Genomic DNA, 13582 nt, shown 5'->3' with positions numbered 1-13582 from the left:
CAAAGTTGATTAATGGATAGCAGTAACTGAGATGTTAATGGGATCACATGATGATGATTAGTAATCTTCATTACACAACATGGTTATGTAAAAGAAACAAAAAACAGGGGCCATCTTCTTCAACACCTTGACCCACGATCTGACTTCTCTTGTCCCTGTAATATTAATGATTAGCCAGACAGTTACATACAGGGACGGAATTCTTCCACCTTCTGTTCTTGGTAACAATTTCTGCACTTTTGCGTTAAGGTCATGTTGCCTGGAGACAAGCAGGCGTCCAGTTTGTTTTTCAGCTGAGGTTCAGAGGCCAGGGTCTCTGTGATTTTATTTGGTTACCTGGCTGTCCTTTCTACATTCTGGTGATGAATGGGATAAGAATTTATTTAACTTGACCTTGCAACCCTTTTCCCCGAAGCATACTTTTTTTTTGTATAGCATCCAAATTTTCCTTCTGACCACGCTATTTCAGGACAATGTTTTTGATGAAGCGCAACTAAAGCATGATCAACCTTTGGTCAGTTTCAGTTCAGATAATAAAAAAATGAATAGTACAGTACAGGCTCTACTTTCAAATAAGAAAGTTTAAAAGTAAAAAGTAGCCCTCTGATATACCGGCTGTTTCTGTGCAAAGCTAATTGACCCTCACGTCATATTAATATAGTTCAAAGACTATTAATGTTAAACCATTCTACCTTCAAATTAAACAAACAATATACCGAAAATAACGAAAATTTACTTCGCTCTAATCGCAAATCAGTTTTCAATGTAAGCAACGGTACTCTAAACATTATGGTGGTCTGATCAAGCCTTAAACTCTTTTTAGAAATCCCCTCATCACTACAGGACTACCAAAATGTACTTAGGTTGGAGAACACAACGCATTCGCCAAGAATCTTTCTTAAAGCCGCCAACTTCCAACATTTCTCTTAAATATGGCCAACGATGGGCAATGTCTTGACATTGCTGCCAATCTTCTGCAATGCGAAATGATGACGGATTCACTTTCATCCATCCTCACTCCCTCTCTTCTCCGTCTTTGCACTGATGGATGAACCAATGGATCGTCTTTTCCACGTGTTATTGTCCCATCCAGTTAGGTTCAAATCAGTCCTGATGTTGGGCATAAAATAATCATTGATAATTCTCCTCCGATGCATTAAAATTAAAGTAACAAGTCTTTTTTAACTTAAAGAGTAGAAAGTACAGATATTTGTGTTGGAATTTGGAGAGTAAAAGTAAAATAGTTAAGTTAAGTATAGCCGAAAAACAGTTTTTGTTGTTCATTACTTCCCAGCTCTAGTTAAATCCAAATGAATACAAACACAGATACAAACACCAATACAGATTCAACATGTATTCCAGACAATGTTCCCTCTTTTTTGCTTGTTAAGCTCATTAGCAAAATGTTTAAAAAAGAGAAACATTTCCTGTGTTAGTTTATTTTACTATCTTTAGCTACCTTTGCAACATGCTTACAGCAATGCCCCTGGCCTCTTATGCAATAATGGCTGAATAGTCTAATAATGACCACGCGCTGTTGCGCTCACATGACAAAGCATTGGAGATAAGTTCGGGATGCCATCCTTGTCTAGACACCAGATTCTTATAGACACAAGCCTCACATGACGGCTAATCAACAAGCCCTTGATAGGGTTCGGCGGCTGCTGGACCCAAGAGTAGAACATAAAGACAGGACTGGAGTTGGAGTAATTTATTTTTAGCAAGGTTTATTTGGAGCATACCAGGGGTGAGTCATGGGGCAGGTAGGAGAGTGGGGAGCCTCAGGCTGGAGGTGTTGATCCACAAAACTGTAGGCAAACGGAAAGAAAGGTTTCATATGAGATCTCAACAGGAGAAGAACGGCAAGTAATATTTAGATAATACTCAAGCCATGTACAAATATCTACCACTGAAGATAGAATCTGACGATGATCTGGCGAAGACTGGGAAACTGGGTGCATCTGAAGGGGAGTTGATAAGCTGATGCAGGCCAGGTGTGAACAGTTTAGTGTGACAGGGACAGCACAGAGACAGGGGGTGTGGCAGACACAGGGGGAGAACACACAGCACAACAGCTGTGTCTATATGACAGCCCTTTTTTTTACCTCTAAAACGAAGAACACCATTTGGCCTGCGAATAACACAAAAACTACGAGAAACTCTGAAATGTTCTATTATTTTCCCCTCGAGTCTCCCCTCATACATATATTATCCTTCAGTATATTCCTAACCAGATGGGAGGATCATGACCTCAGTGTGCTTAAACAATTCTCAAAAGTTCTTCCTGAGAAGAGCTTTGTGTGTATTGTGTGTGTTTCAATACGGCGCATGAGGACTCCCAACTTCCAGGAACAATTCATGTACTGGCTTGTTCATTCCATACTTACAGCTCCATTGTTCTTTGAAGGCTGTTCCACTTCAGTAGATGTGACCCTACTTGCTCAATGATGGAGAGAATATTTGTTTCGGCGAAAATTAGGTTCAGAATAAATATGGAGAGAATATATTTTGGGAAAAAAAAAAATACATTCTCTCCATCATTTTTCTATACTGCCGTTTCCCCCAAAAAATATTCTTTCGATTTTTCCCTCCCTACTTTTTTTTACAAAAGGAATATCCTCTTTATAAATATACATTTTTAATATATCGATCAATTTCATATTCCTTGGCTGGAATATTTTTTCTTCCGATCGATCTGATTGGTTCAATCATTTCTTTTCTTTTCTAGTTGGCCCTATGTTAGGTGACTCCAACCTGTACCTACAGAGTGTTAATCAACAGCCCACACTCCACCTGTTGCCTTGGCTAGGCAACAGGTGGAGTAATTGACGAAGGTTGAAGATGGACCTTTGATGAGGTCGGATCCAGAACCATTGAAGGTTGTGAACTTTATGATGCCAAAGGAGAGTCAATTGTTGACATACAGCTATGGCCAGACCACAGGTGCTCTAGGAGTGAATGTGGAAGTGTTGGCTTTCGCACTTCTACCGAGCGATTCCTTTTATTGGATTGTTAAGACGTGACCACAAGATAAAGATACTGAAGAGAAAAACAAGGCGGTTCACTTCCATGGTTTTATTATGTTAATATTGTGAAACGTAAAACAATATTGTGGGATTAAAACCACATACACTATGTATTCACATAATACACCATACAGCTACAAAGAGAGACTTAACAAAAACACTTTTTTTTTTTTCTTTTTTTTTTACATACTGCATACTTGACATGGAAAAAAAAAAACAGAAGAAGCTTAAAACTCATACAGGAATGTAGCTGCCATTTGTGTTGCTTTGCTTTTATTTTGCATCGTAGCTCAAAGTTACCATCCACATTTTGGAACGTGGACAAATTTCTCCATGAAAACGACTAGCTCCGAAGTTTTGAGTGTTGTGTATATAGTGTCTTTGTGTGTGTGTGTGTGTGTGTGTGTGTGTGTGTGTGTGACTGAGATAAAATTGAAGTGTTGATCAACTAAAAAGGAAGTGAGTGACTCAGGAGAGATATGGTAAACTAACGGTGCTATCATCACTCTCACACACACACACACACACGCACGCAGGAGGGATATGGAAAACACACACACACACACGCACGCACACACACACACACACACACAGAGAAAAATGTCACCAGCCTCCAGTACTGCTGCAGAACCAAGTACAAAAGGTTCTGTACCAAATACAGAGCATTAAAATCTCTCTATAATTATATATATCGTTTGATAGAATTTCCTAGCGTTGTTGCAGTGAAAAGATCAGAAAGAAACGCTGAGGGTGTTAAAAGTATCGCTCGGAGCGAGGTCTTATCGAGGACGTATCGAGGACGGGACATCTAGAGCCCCCCCACACCGCCGCGTGATGCCGTGAAACCGGTCTGGACCCCTCAGGACAGCGTGGGAGAAAGACATCAGAGTCAAGTACAGCACCAGGGCGTTTTGCAGTAGTTCTTAAAAAGTGCTTTTGAGTCAAACTCAAACTCTTTACCAATATCGTCCGCAGATAGTCAAATCTGTTTCTCTTATGCATTTGTTCCACTGTGAACTCCAGGTGTAGCGTGAATAGCACCTGCTCACCCAGTTCCACAAACTATATAGAAATGTACACAAACATTGGAAAAACGATGTGTAGCATTCGAGCACTCACTTCCTACCGCCGATCACAAACATGAACCGCAACCCAGAAATACATAGTGTGGAAACTAGGTCATGCAGTTGTATGGGACAAAATACATGGGCGAGGGAGGGGATAGGGGCGACTGAAAGACCTAGTCCAGTATAACCTAAGCTTGATTAGCCGATAGATGTCTTGCGTCAAACAAGGAATGATCAGTAAAAATCTAAATGCCTGGGGATCTCAGCTTTTTGAGTACGAGTACGATTTGAGTACGATTTTCTTGATTATAATATCAATTATAATTATACAGTAATAAAAACATTCAAACAACTGGGGAAGTCACCACGCACCTGATAGTCTAACACATGTGACATAGAACAGGCCTCTCTCCTAGCCGTGTCCAAGTACCATTCCCCGGACGCCTCCTACCAACTACTACTTGGAAGATTCCGGAAGAGCGTGAATGAGATGCCGCCAAAGACGTGATCCAATAGCGTGGTCCGGGATAACAAGTGCAAACCCTCACGATGTACAACCCCACACCAAAACCAGTTTCCTGGTTTGATTCCTGATTGGCTGGCTATAGTTAAAGGAAGATGGATTGTATGTCGTTTTGAAGTGGTCTTTGCGCTACTTGGACTGAAGATGACATTGCGTGCCGTGTTTCTGTATTCCAATGACTTTTCAAGTCATAAGTCGGGCAAATAGTATGCAGCACCATGTGGCGAGATGTGGTCAGTGGGGGAGGGGTCAAAGATCAAGGGTGGATCGTTTGTATGAGGCAGACTACTGGAGGTACAGTACTTAAAAAAAAAAGTAAAACAGCATTTTTTTATAATTACACATTTACACAGAACAGCTAGTGAACTAGTGTTGCTGTCACTCAGAATATTACAAAAGACAAATAAAAAACCTCAATCAACTCCCACCACAACCTTCTCCATTTGAGTCATTATTCTTTAACAGTTAAATAATTTTACCTAAATATTTAAATATTTACATTTTTATCTCTCTTGAGAAAATTTCAATGAACAAAAATCAAATCAAAACAAAAAAAGAACAAATCAACAACAACATACCAAAAACAAAGCTTCAAGTTGTCAATAGTTGGCTCTTTCTTTTTCTCATTTAAAATCAAGGTTAAAAGTGCTTTTATAAAATCTTTTCTCATGTATGTACAATTTGTATTCGCTATATCAAATGAAACACAAATGAAACCTCAAAAATATTGACAATCATCATTAGCATCATTGTATAATAAATAACAGATTGTAAAAAAAAAAATTAAAGAAACAAAACTAAAATGGGGACGGATTGTTGAAGGAAAACAAGGGGATGGATTCAGGGTTCCTCTGACCTCACCAGCGACCTGTACGTCATTGCGGTTTATGGTCCTAACAACAGCAATTGAGCTCCACCGATCCACCACGAGTCCCCACAACGGTGTTGTGTGGGGACCGGGTGTGTGTGTATCTCAGGGTCCCCACAACGGTGTTGTGTGGGGACCGGGTGTGTGTGTGTGTCTCACTGGGCCCCAACAAGGCCCCTGTGATGGACCAGTGTGTCATGCGCTAGGCAGAGAGCTCTAGACTGCACTGAATCAGCACCAGGATCTGGACCAGCATCGAGGCGATTATCTCGTGTCCATCCAGGAGCCACTAGGGGAGGGGGGTCTTCTCTCAGAGCAGTTGTCCCCTGATATGTGACCTGTCCACTACTAACACCAAGAACCCAATAGCCGCAAGGGTCCGCAAATGGAAGATCCTTTTTGCGATGCTGCTTCCCGCCGAGATGAAGGCATCCCCCCACCCCACCCCACCCCTCCCAAACACACACACACACACACACACAAACACACACACACACACACACACACACACACAGACACACACAGACACACACACAACAGACAACACTCTTCAGCCTCCCAGTGTGCTGATGGTTCTACAGTGCAAAGTGTGAACGTTATGGTTGCGTTGATGAGTTGGCTCGATGATCCCAGGCGACCCGACGGCAGTCCACTCAGTGTGCAAAAGACACCTCCACCTAACCCCCCAACGGTGATGACCTACCACTGATGACCTAAACGGTTCCTCTAAGCACTCTGGACCGCCACAAAATGCTGGACGGCAGACAGAGGGCATTTTGATTTCTAGGGCTCTCTGGGAGTTGGTAAATTGCCTCAAACAATTTGCCATCAGAGAGGACACGCGTCAGTCTGCTTCAAGATGACAGCACCGTGCAGAGAAGACCGGGCCCTTTAGAGAAGGTCAAGTGTTAGGACGTCAGTGTGCACAAGCCAGTGTATGCGTCGTGTGTTCATGTCTCTGTGTGTAAATGGGTGAGAATGTGAGCACCTATGACCGTGGGTGATTATGAATATGTATGTGTGTGTGTGTGGGTGTGTGTGGGTCAATTAAGTACCAATGTGTGTGTGTGTGTGTGTGTGGGTATAAGAGAGATTGTCGATAAGCACCATGTGGCCAATTTTCTGAATCTATTGGGATCAGCACCAACTCAAGCAGAGTGGGGTGAGGCCCCACAATGCAGAGAGAAAGCCATTTAAATGAGTGATGTTCACCCCCAAAGACTCATCTAGCACCTTGGCCTCTATATTTCTAAGGAAACCAAGAGATGGTTCTGAAAACCATATGCATGATGATGCTGCCTCCTAGTGGCCAGAGATGGTACCAACAGTAGGGCAAGGATCTGACCCTTAAGCTGCTTTCAGACCGCCGCGCGGCAATTCGCCGCCTCCATTCATTTCAATGAGGGAAGGGCGGCAGAGGGGAGGCGGTTACAAAAGGTGCTGTAAACCAGGAAGCGGTTGCTGCCCACGTGAACGCGCACAGATTTTGCCCTACCGCTCAGCTTTCCCCGTGTTGAAACTTTCGGCGGCAGCAGCAGCAGCCGCTTTTGAAAACGCCTGGCCCTTCACACCGTGTGCAAGCACCTTTAGAGAGCAATGCAATGGCACATAATTGCTTGCCTGCTTGTGTGCACCGCATTTCAAAAGGAGTTCAGCAATGCCCTCTAGTGGTGATAAGATGAATTCCTCCATCCTACTGGTTCACATTGAGAAGCCGGGAATGCATTTGTTTGTATTAAGTGCACCATGGTCTGTGTCTATACCTGGTTCAACTCCTTACAAATCAGAGCCATGCATCGGTCTCTACCCACGCTCTTTTGACAGGGAGGTGGGGATCTCAACAGAATTAAGTTAAAAACAATATTTGGAACATTATTCAGTGTTTGGCAGATAAAAAAACAACTGATAAATGAAGCATTAAAATCAATTCATGTTGCATTCTCAGCAGGAGATAACACACTGCTCTGAGCAAACTCGCAATGACCGTGAGAGCCGAGGTTTTTATGAATGAGCACCCATGAACAGCATCAAGGGACAGAGAGACTGACGCAGCGAGGCCGTATAGACAGACCTCTGCAGAGGGAGGAGAAGGAGCACCAGGTGTGGTTATAGAAGGTGGAACAACCACCTCTGCACCACAAGAAGTAGAATTATCTAAAAAGGGCTCAGGACAGCAAACATGATTCCAGGTTCAATTCAATCACTCCATTAGCGGTGATGTCAATGGCGAGCTCCGTGTTAATGGCGAGCTCCGTGTTAGAGCGGTTTACAATGTGAATCTTGGTCGGATCCACAAGTTCAAATGTCTTGTGGTGCAGAGAGTGGCTCCAACTCCACGAGGAAGGTAAAAGAAATACAAAAATAAAATCAAACGAGAAAACGAAACGAAAAAAATTTGGAAGGCGCTTTTTCAAACATAAAAAAATACAAAAAACAATTCCGTCCGATCGACACAGCATCAACATCAACATCATAGTAACAACGCAAAAAAAAAAAAGAAAGTCTTCATAATAACAAGAATAATACCTGTAATACCAACATTGACAGTAACAATAGCAATCATAATATTGATAATAATAGCAATAATTAGGATCATAAAAATTTGATGGACGATGAGAAGCTATGGAGTTCCTCCCACGACCACGAGAGGATGAGCACCACAGGCAGTGTCCGTCGGCACGAAGCCCAAACCGCTGCCTGACATGAGGTAAAAAAAAGTCTGAAAACTGTCCATCCTCCCCAAGGGAGTCCGCCGAGGGGGAATTGTTGGACCGGAACCGATGTCAGGGATAAACACACCATGTTCCCAAACCCCCCCGCACCCCCTCTTCGAACCACCGACCTGGGAAGGATCACACGGTGTCTCCGCCCTCACACGAACCGGCTGTAGGGGCCCGTGACCTGGGTGAAGGCGTAGGGAGACACAGTGACAGTGGAGGTGGTGTTGAGCGTGGGAGCCAGCCTCGTCACGGGCCCCTCCCTCTTGTCCAAGGATAGTCCGAGCCCCGGGCCTGTCCTCACGGGAAGACCCTCCAGCTTGCGCTTCTTCCCCAGGGCCTTGATCTCCTCCGCGGAGTAGCCCATGAGAGCGGCCTCCTGCTGCCTCTGGAGGGCCTTCTCGGCCAGCAGTTTCATCTTGGCCTCCCATATGGCCAGGCCGTGGTGGGGCTGGTTGAGGTTCTTGTGCTGGTAGAAGACCAGAGAGATGCGGGTGGGGTGCGACCGGTCGGGCCTCTTCAGCGGCGTGGTGGCGTGGAGCTCTCGCCGGGCGCACTCGATGAGGACCGACCCATGGGCCGGCGCCACCGCCACCCCGCCGATGTTGGGGTCCAGGAAGTTGTGCTCGCTGTCGGAGAACACCTCGTCGTCGTCGTCGCGGCCCTTCATGCTGTCCGCGTCGCTCTCCGCTCGCTCCCGGCCGGGGTCCCAGAAGGCCTGCTCCGACTGCTGCAGGGAGTCCGGGAAGAGCCGTCCCTCCGGGGCGGGGGAAGGGGTGCTGCCTGCCGCCGAACCGCCGCACGACTTCCAGGCGTTCTCCTGGAGCCCGAGGGGCGTAGAGGAGCGATTCTCCCCGGCTTTATGCCACATCTTGCCGGGGTAAGCGCCAGCGGGGTTACCGTGCTTCAGAGCGGGGTTGTACCCCGCGGGCTCCACGCCCCAGGCGTTGGGCTGGGGACTGGGAGCAGGACTCGGCCAGTAGCCGGGAGTGCCTGGACGTGGGGTGCCGGGTTGGGGGGTTCCTGGGTGAGAAGTGCCTGAATGTGAATGCGGGAGACCCGAGTGACCGATGCCTGCTTGCGGGGTGGGAGGGCGGGGGGTGCCGGGCTGCGGCGAGGGAGACGGGGACGGAGGTATTTTGAGTGAGGGTGAGGGGGAAGGGGCTGGCGAGGCCATTGAGGTGTTTGAGTTTGGGAAGGAGGTCCACTGCTGGGCGTAAGGAGATGGAAGCTGCGGTGGCTGCTGGTAGGACTGCTGCTTGTTTGGGGTGAAAGGCGAGGTCCCTGGGCCCGGCCTGGGGTTCCCATGCTCATCCCAGCCCAACGGGCCAGCGGTGCTGCCTGGCATGTGGCCTGGCCAGGCACCAGGCTGGGGAGTAGTGCTGGGTGTGTTGGGGGCCGACTGGCCGGGCGTCGTTCCTTCATACACAGGCACGTCCATGGGCTCCTGTTTGATTTGCGGGTTGCCCCTGTTGGAGTGCTCGGAGGAGACGGAGGACGGACGGGACTGGTCGCACTCCGGCTGCTGCTGCTGCTGCTGCTGCTGCTGCTGCTGCTGCTGGGGGTAAGCGCTGCGTTGGTGGGTCACCTCCGGGTGCTGCAGCTCAGGATGTCCCTGGGGGCAGGACTGCGCCAGCTGGGCCTGAAGGCTCTGCACGTCGGGCTTCTTGTCCTCCTGGACACCCTTGGAACCCGCCTTGGACCAAGCGCCTCTGATCCCCTCGTAGGTCCTCATTTGAGGCCGGAAAAGTGCGTTTTGAGGGTAGTTGTAGTAGCCGTATGGCAGTGCAGTGAGATTGGGGTGGTAGCCATTGACCGGCCCGTTGGGAGATGGCTGGTCGTTGGAAGGGAGGCCTCCCCTTGCATAGAAGGCTGGGTGGGGGTAGACGTTGTAAGGGTCTGCCTGTGCAGGGTAGCCTTCCATAGAGCCTTTAAAGTGCTCCTTCTTAATGATGGGCTTCATCTCTTGTTTCACGACTGCTGTAAGTTTAAAAGGGTAGAAGTAAAAGTTACTAAAGAGCACTATTCATCTTAATAAAAGTTAACACTGGTGCTTAATAAAATGTTGATATACATTTGGTTACGGCAGGCAGAGTTCATGTTTTTAATGGATGTAAATTAGACTTTGATGTGAAGTAATTGGACAGCCAAGTAAGCTGGATACGGAGCGGGTGAAAAACTCCTTAAAAGTGTGTGTGTGTGTGTGTGTGTGTGTGTGTGTGTGTGTGTGTGTGTGTGTGTGTGTGTGTGTGTGTGTGTGTGTGTGTGTGTGTGTGTGTGTGTGTGTGTGTGTGTGTGTGTGTGTGTGTGTCACTACGTTGAATTTGCAACATTTTGCAACAAATGATTCTAAATCTCTGCATACATCAGAATTGTGCGGTTTTCACTCGCTACAATCTTGCCTCTGTGGCTGCTGGTAATTCAACCACAAAGAAGTCAACTCTACAGGGCTATTTTCAGCATAATGTTGTTTTTTTTGACGGCTCCACATTTAAAGCTTGTCATTTGGCTGATCCTTTAATCACAGTGAGGCTGGAGTTAGTCCAGCGATCTGTCCCGTTGTCTTCGTACAAAAGAACAGGACAGATCGCTGGACTAACTCCAGGATAACAAAATGTCTATTTAGTACCTTAGTAGTCTTTTGAATAACTAAACATCACATTGTTTAGTTATGAATCCTATCTCATACCTGTTTTATTGCCTTGAGGGTGCGGCGAGCCGGCCACCACGCGCTCCACCTTGACCACCGTCTTCTCCGGCGTCTCCCCCGCCGCCGCCGCCGCCTGCAGCTTCCCCTTCTTCTTCTCCGACGCCGCCTTCTTGGCCTCCAGGCGCCGCTGGCGGCAGGACTTGGCCGGCTCGGGCAGCTTGCGCACCTCGCGCCGGAAGGCCTGCAGCACCTGCAGGGCGCCCGTCTTCATCTTGAGCCGCTGGCCCTCCTCGCTGCCGAACTCGTCGCAGGTGGAGATGCGGTAGAGTGGCAGCACGTGGAGCTGCTCGTCCTCGGGGAGCACGCCCACCTGCCGGTTGGCCTCCTTGGTGAGGGTGCACACCTGAGGGAGGACGGGAGAGGATGGGTTGGAAGATGAAGATGATGACCTTCCTCGAATGGCTCATTCAACTTCTTTTTTTTTTAGGATTTATTTTCGCATTTTTATGGTTTATGATAGTGAGATAGGCAGGAAGGTGTGGGAGACGGAGGGAAGGACATGCAGAAAAGGACCACAGGCAGGACTCAAACCGGGTTCGCTGCGATCAGGACTAAGCCTGTGTGGTAGGCGCTCTACCCGCTGAGTCACTGGGGCGCCCATGACTCAACTTTAAAGAGTTGTTTGAGAAGGGTTAGCGTTGCGTTGCTGAACCGGTGGCAGCAGTCGCCCCCCTGGGCATCATTGAGCAAGATGCCCCGACACCTGACCTTCCGTTTAATGACTGAATGCTGAATTCAATCAGTAGGCCTTTGAAAGAAGGGTCTGCTGAATGACTGAGTTACTAAGTGGTAAACAGTAGTGGAACGTACCACTGTGCAGCCGTTGGAGAGGTTGTGCTGGTCCTTGTGAGAGTGGGCACAGAAGTCCATGCAGGCGGTGACTCCGGAGAATGGCTTGCCTTCCTTCAGACCCAGCCGACACTGGGGAGCGCTGGACTCGGTCAGGCACTGGCGGAGAGGACGAGAGGACGGGGTTAGAGGTCATGGAAAGGCTAAGGTGTGTTGAGATGAGTTTTGGCTGAAAAAGTAAAACTTCTATTCAATTCAATTCAATTAGATGAAGTGATGATATTTATTCATAAGATAAGATTACTGTAGCTTGGTAATATACATATATTTATTTATTTACATCTAATTAAATATCATGTCAATAAAGATGACCTTTATCAATCCCAGAACTTCAATCGGATGTGGAAGATTTTGGACACAAATATTAACTCGATATTCATTTGGAATACCTGCAATGAGTGTGTGGGTGTGCGTCCGTGATGGTGCGTGCGTGTGCGCACGTGCGTCTGTGATAGTGTGTGTGTGTATATGTGCACTTCCACTCACCTGATTGCTGAAGGCCTTGGGAGCAAGCTGCTTGTACAGCGGGGCCACCTCGGTCGCCAGCTCCTGGAAGTTATCCCTGAGTTTGTCTTCCTGTCGATCACAACACAACCCAGTCAGACAACGACGACAACACGACAACACAACATCACAACAACATGACAACTCGATGGTAGGAGGAATTGCTGACCATAGCAGCAGATGTTGGGATACTTTATTAATATAAGTATCAATTGTAATTTGACCGGATATATTATATTTGATACTTTTTTACCTTGATTGAACTTTATCAATATAAATTAACATGAAGAATAAGTACACACAAATAAAGATGTGTATTAGTATGTACGCACTTATTGTAGGTTGTACGTCCTGGCACTTAAAAATAGTACTTAGCACCGTGTAGCGTCTTATCCTAGCCCTCGTTGTTGTTACATCTTAACTGAACCAACAGCGATATATTGTTCGACCACTGTGGGGACGACTTTAGGGTACGGTCGGGGTACCTCTTCGGGGCGCTCGCCTTGCAGGCGGAACTTCCGGGGGATCTTGCTGCGGGCGTACTTGCAGCCGTTGAAGTACATGCTCCAGGAGCAGCCGAAGGAGAAGGACGCGCCACAGGTCTCAGAGTCCCGGCCCTGGCACGCACACGTCCGGCTGCAGGGGGCGACAGAGAGCGTCAGGAACAGGCATTTGACGCTTTAAGAAGGCGTTGGAGCTGTGGTGGTGGAACGCTCTGTAAACAATTGTTGGTAAGATCCCAGTACATAGGTTGTGCACAAAAAATACACACCTATACAGAATGCATACATACAGAAACATGTTTTTTCTAGATAAATCTCAATTGTCGACACGGCTGCGATTGTCTTGTCTTTTACCACCATTCTAATACCACTTAAACACAATAATATTCATGCATATACCTTTTTTTCTCCAATGATGTCAAAATAGATTTCCCTACCATCAGCGACTGCAATGTTCAGTGAGCTTAACTACTTTGGCTCCTTGTTCCTTCCTGCTATTAATTAATGAAGGAGAAGCTTTTAGCCGAAAGCCACTGAACTCAAGACACACGTCATTAAGGAACCGCGGGTGTGGTGTTCCCCCCCGCCCCCGCCCCACTCACTCGTCATTGAGGCCACAGCGGCGGCTGGTGGGGTTGCCGAACTGCGTGAGCGACTCGGAGAGCTCGCGGTACAGCTTGTCGCCCAGCGCGGCGGGCACGCCCTCCCAGGCCATGATGAGGATGATGATGACGGCGTTGGCACAGTGGTGGCCCATGCGGTGGCGGACCAGACACATCAGCTTCTCCGTCTCGCTGCCCCGCCGGACCACCTGG

The 13582-nt window shown here is 47.3% G+C and overlaps 1 protein-coding gene across 5 annotated transcripts in view; it reads right to left on the bottom strand.

Moving 5' to 3' along the window:
- Window positions 1-3060: 3060 nt before the first annotated feature.
- Window positions 3061-13582, bottom strand: part of tet3 (tet methylcytosine dioxygenase 3) — a 47159-nt gene continuing 36637 nt past the window's right edge. For all 5 annotated transcript variants that reach the window (XM_060054182.1, XM_060054185.1, XM_060054183.1 and 2 more), the window contains 6 exons: window positions 13370-13578; window positions 12750-12900; window positions 12247-12336; window positions 11722-11859; window positions 10891-11254; window positions 3061-10181 (listed from right to left, as the gene is read on the bottom strand). In XM_060054182.1, the coding sequence (XP_059910165.1) occupies window positions 8356-10181; window positions 10891-11254; window positions 11722-11859; window positions 12247-12336; window positions 12750-12900; window positions 13370-13578 (2778 nt within the window). In that variant the 3' untranslated portion in view covers window positions 3061-8355. The remainder of the gene's footprint in view (window positions 10182-10890; window positions 11255-11721; window positions 11860-12246; window positions 12337-12749; window positions 12901-13369; window positions 13579-13582) is intronic.

This window comes from Gadus macrocephalus, chromosome 6, assembly GCF_031168955.1.
Source record: "Gadus macrocephalus chromosome 6, ASM3116895v1".
NCBI classification, from domain to species: domain Eukaryota; kingdom Metazoa; phylum Chordata; class Actinopteri; order Gadiformes; family Gadidae; genus Gadus; species Gadus macrocephalus.
The sequence above is the reverse complement of the archived record's forward strand: the minus strand, read 5'-3'. Positions and strand labels throughout refer to the sequence as shown.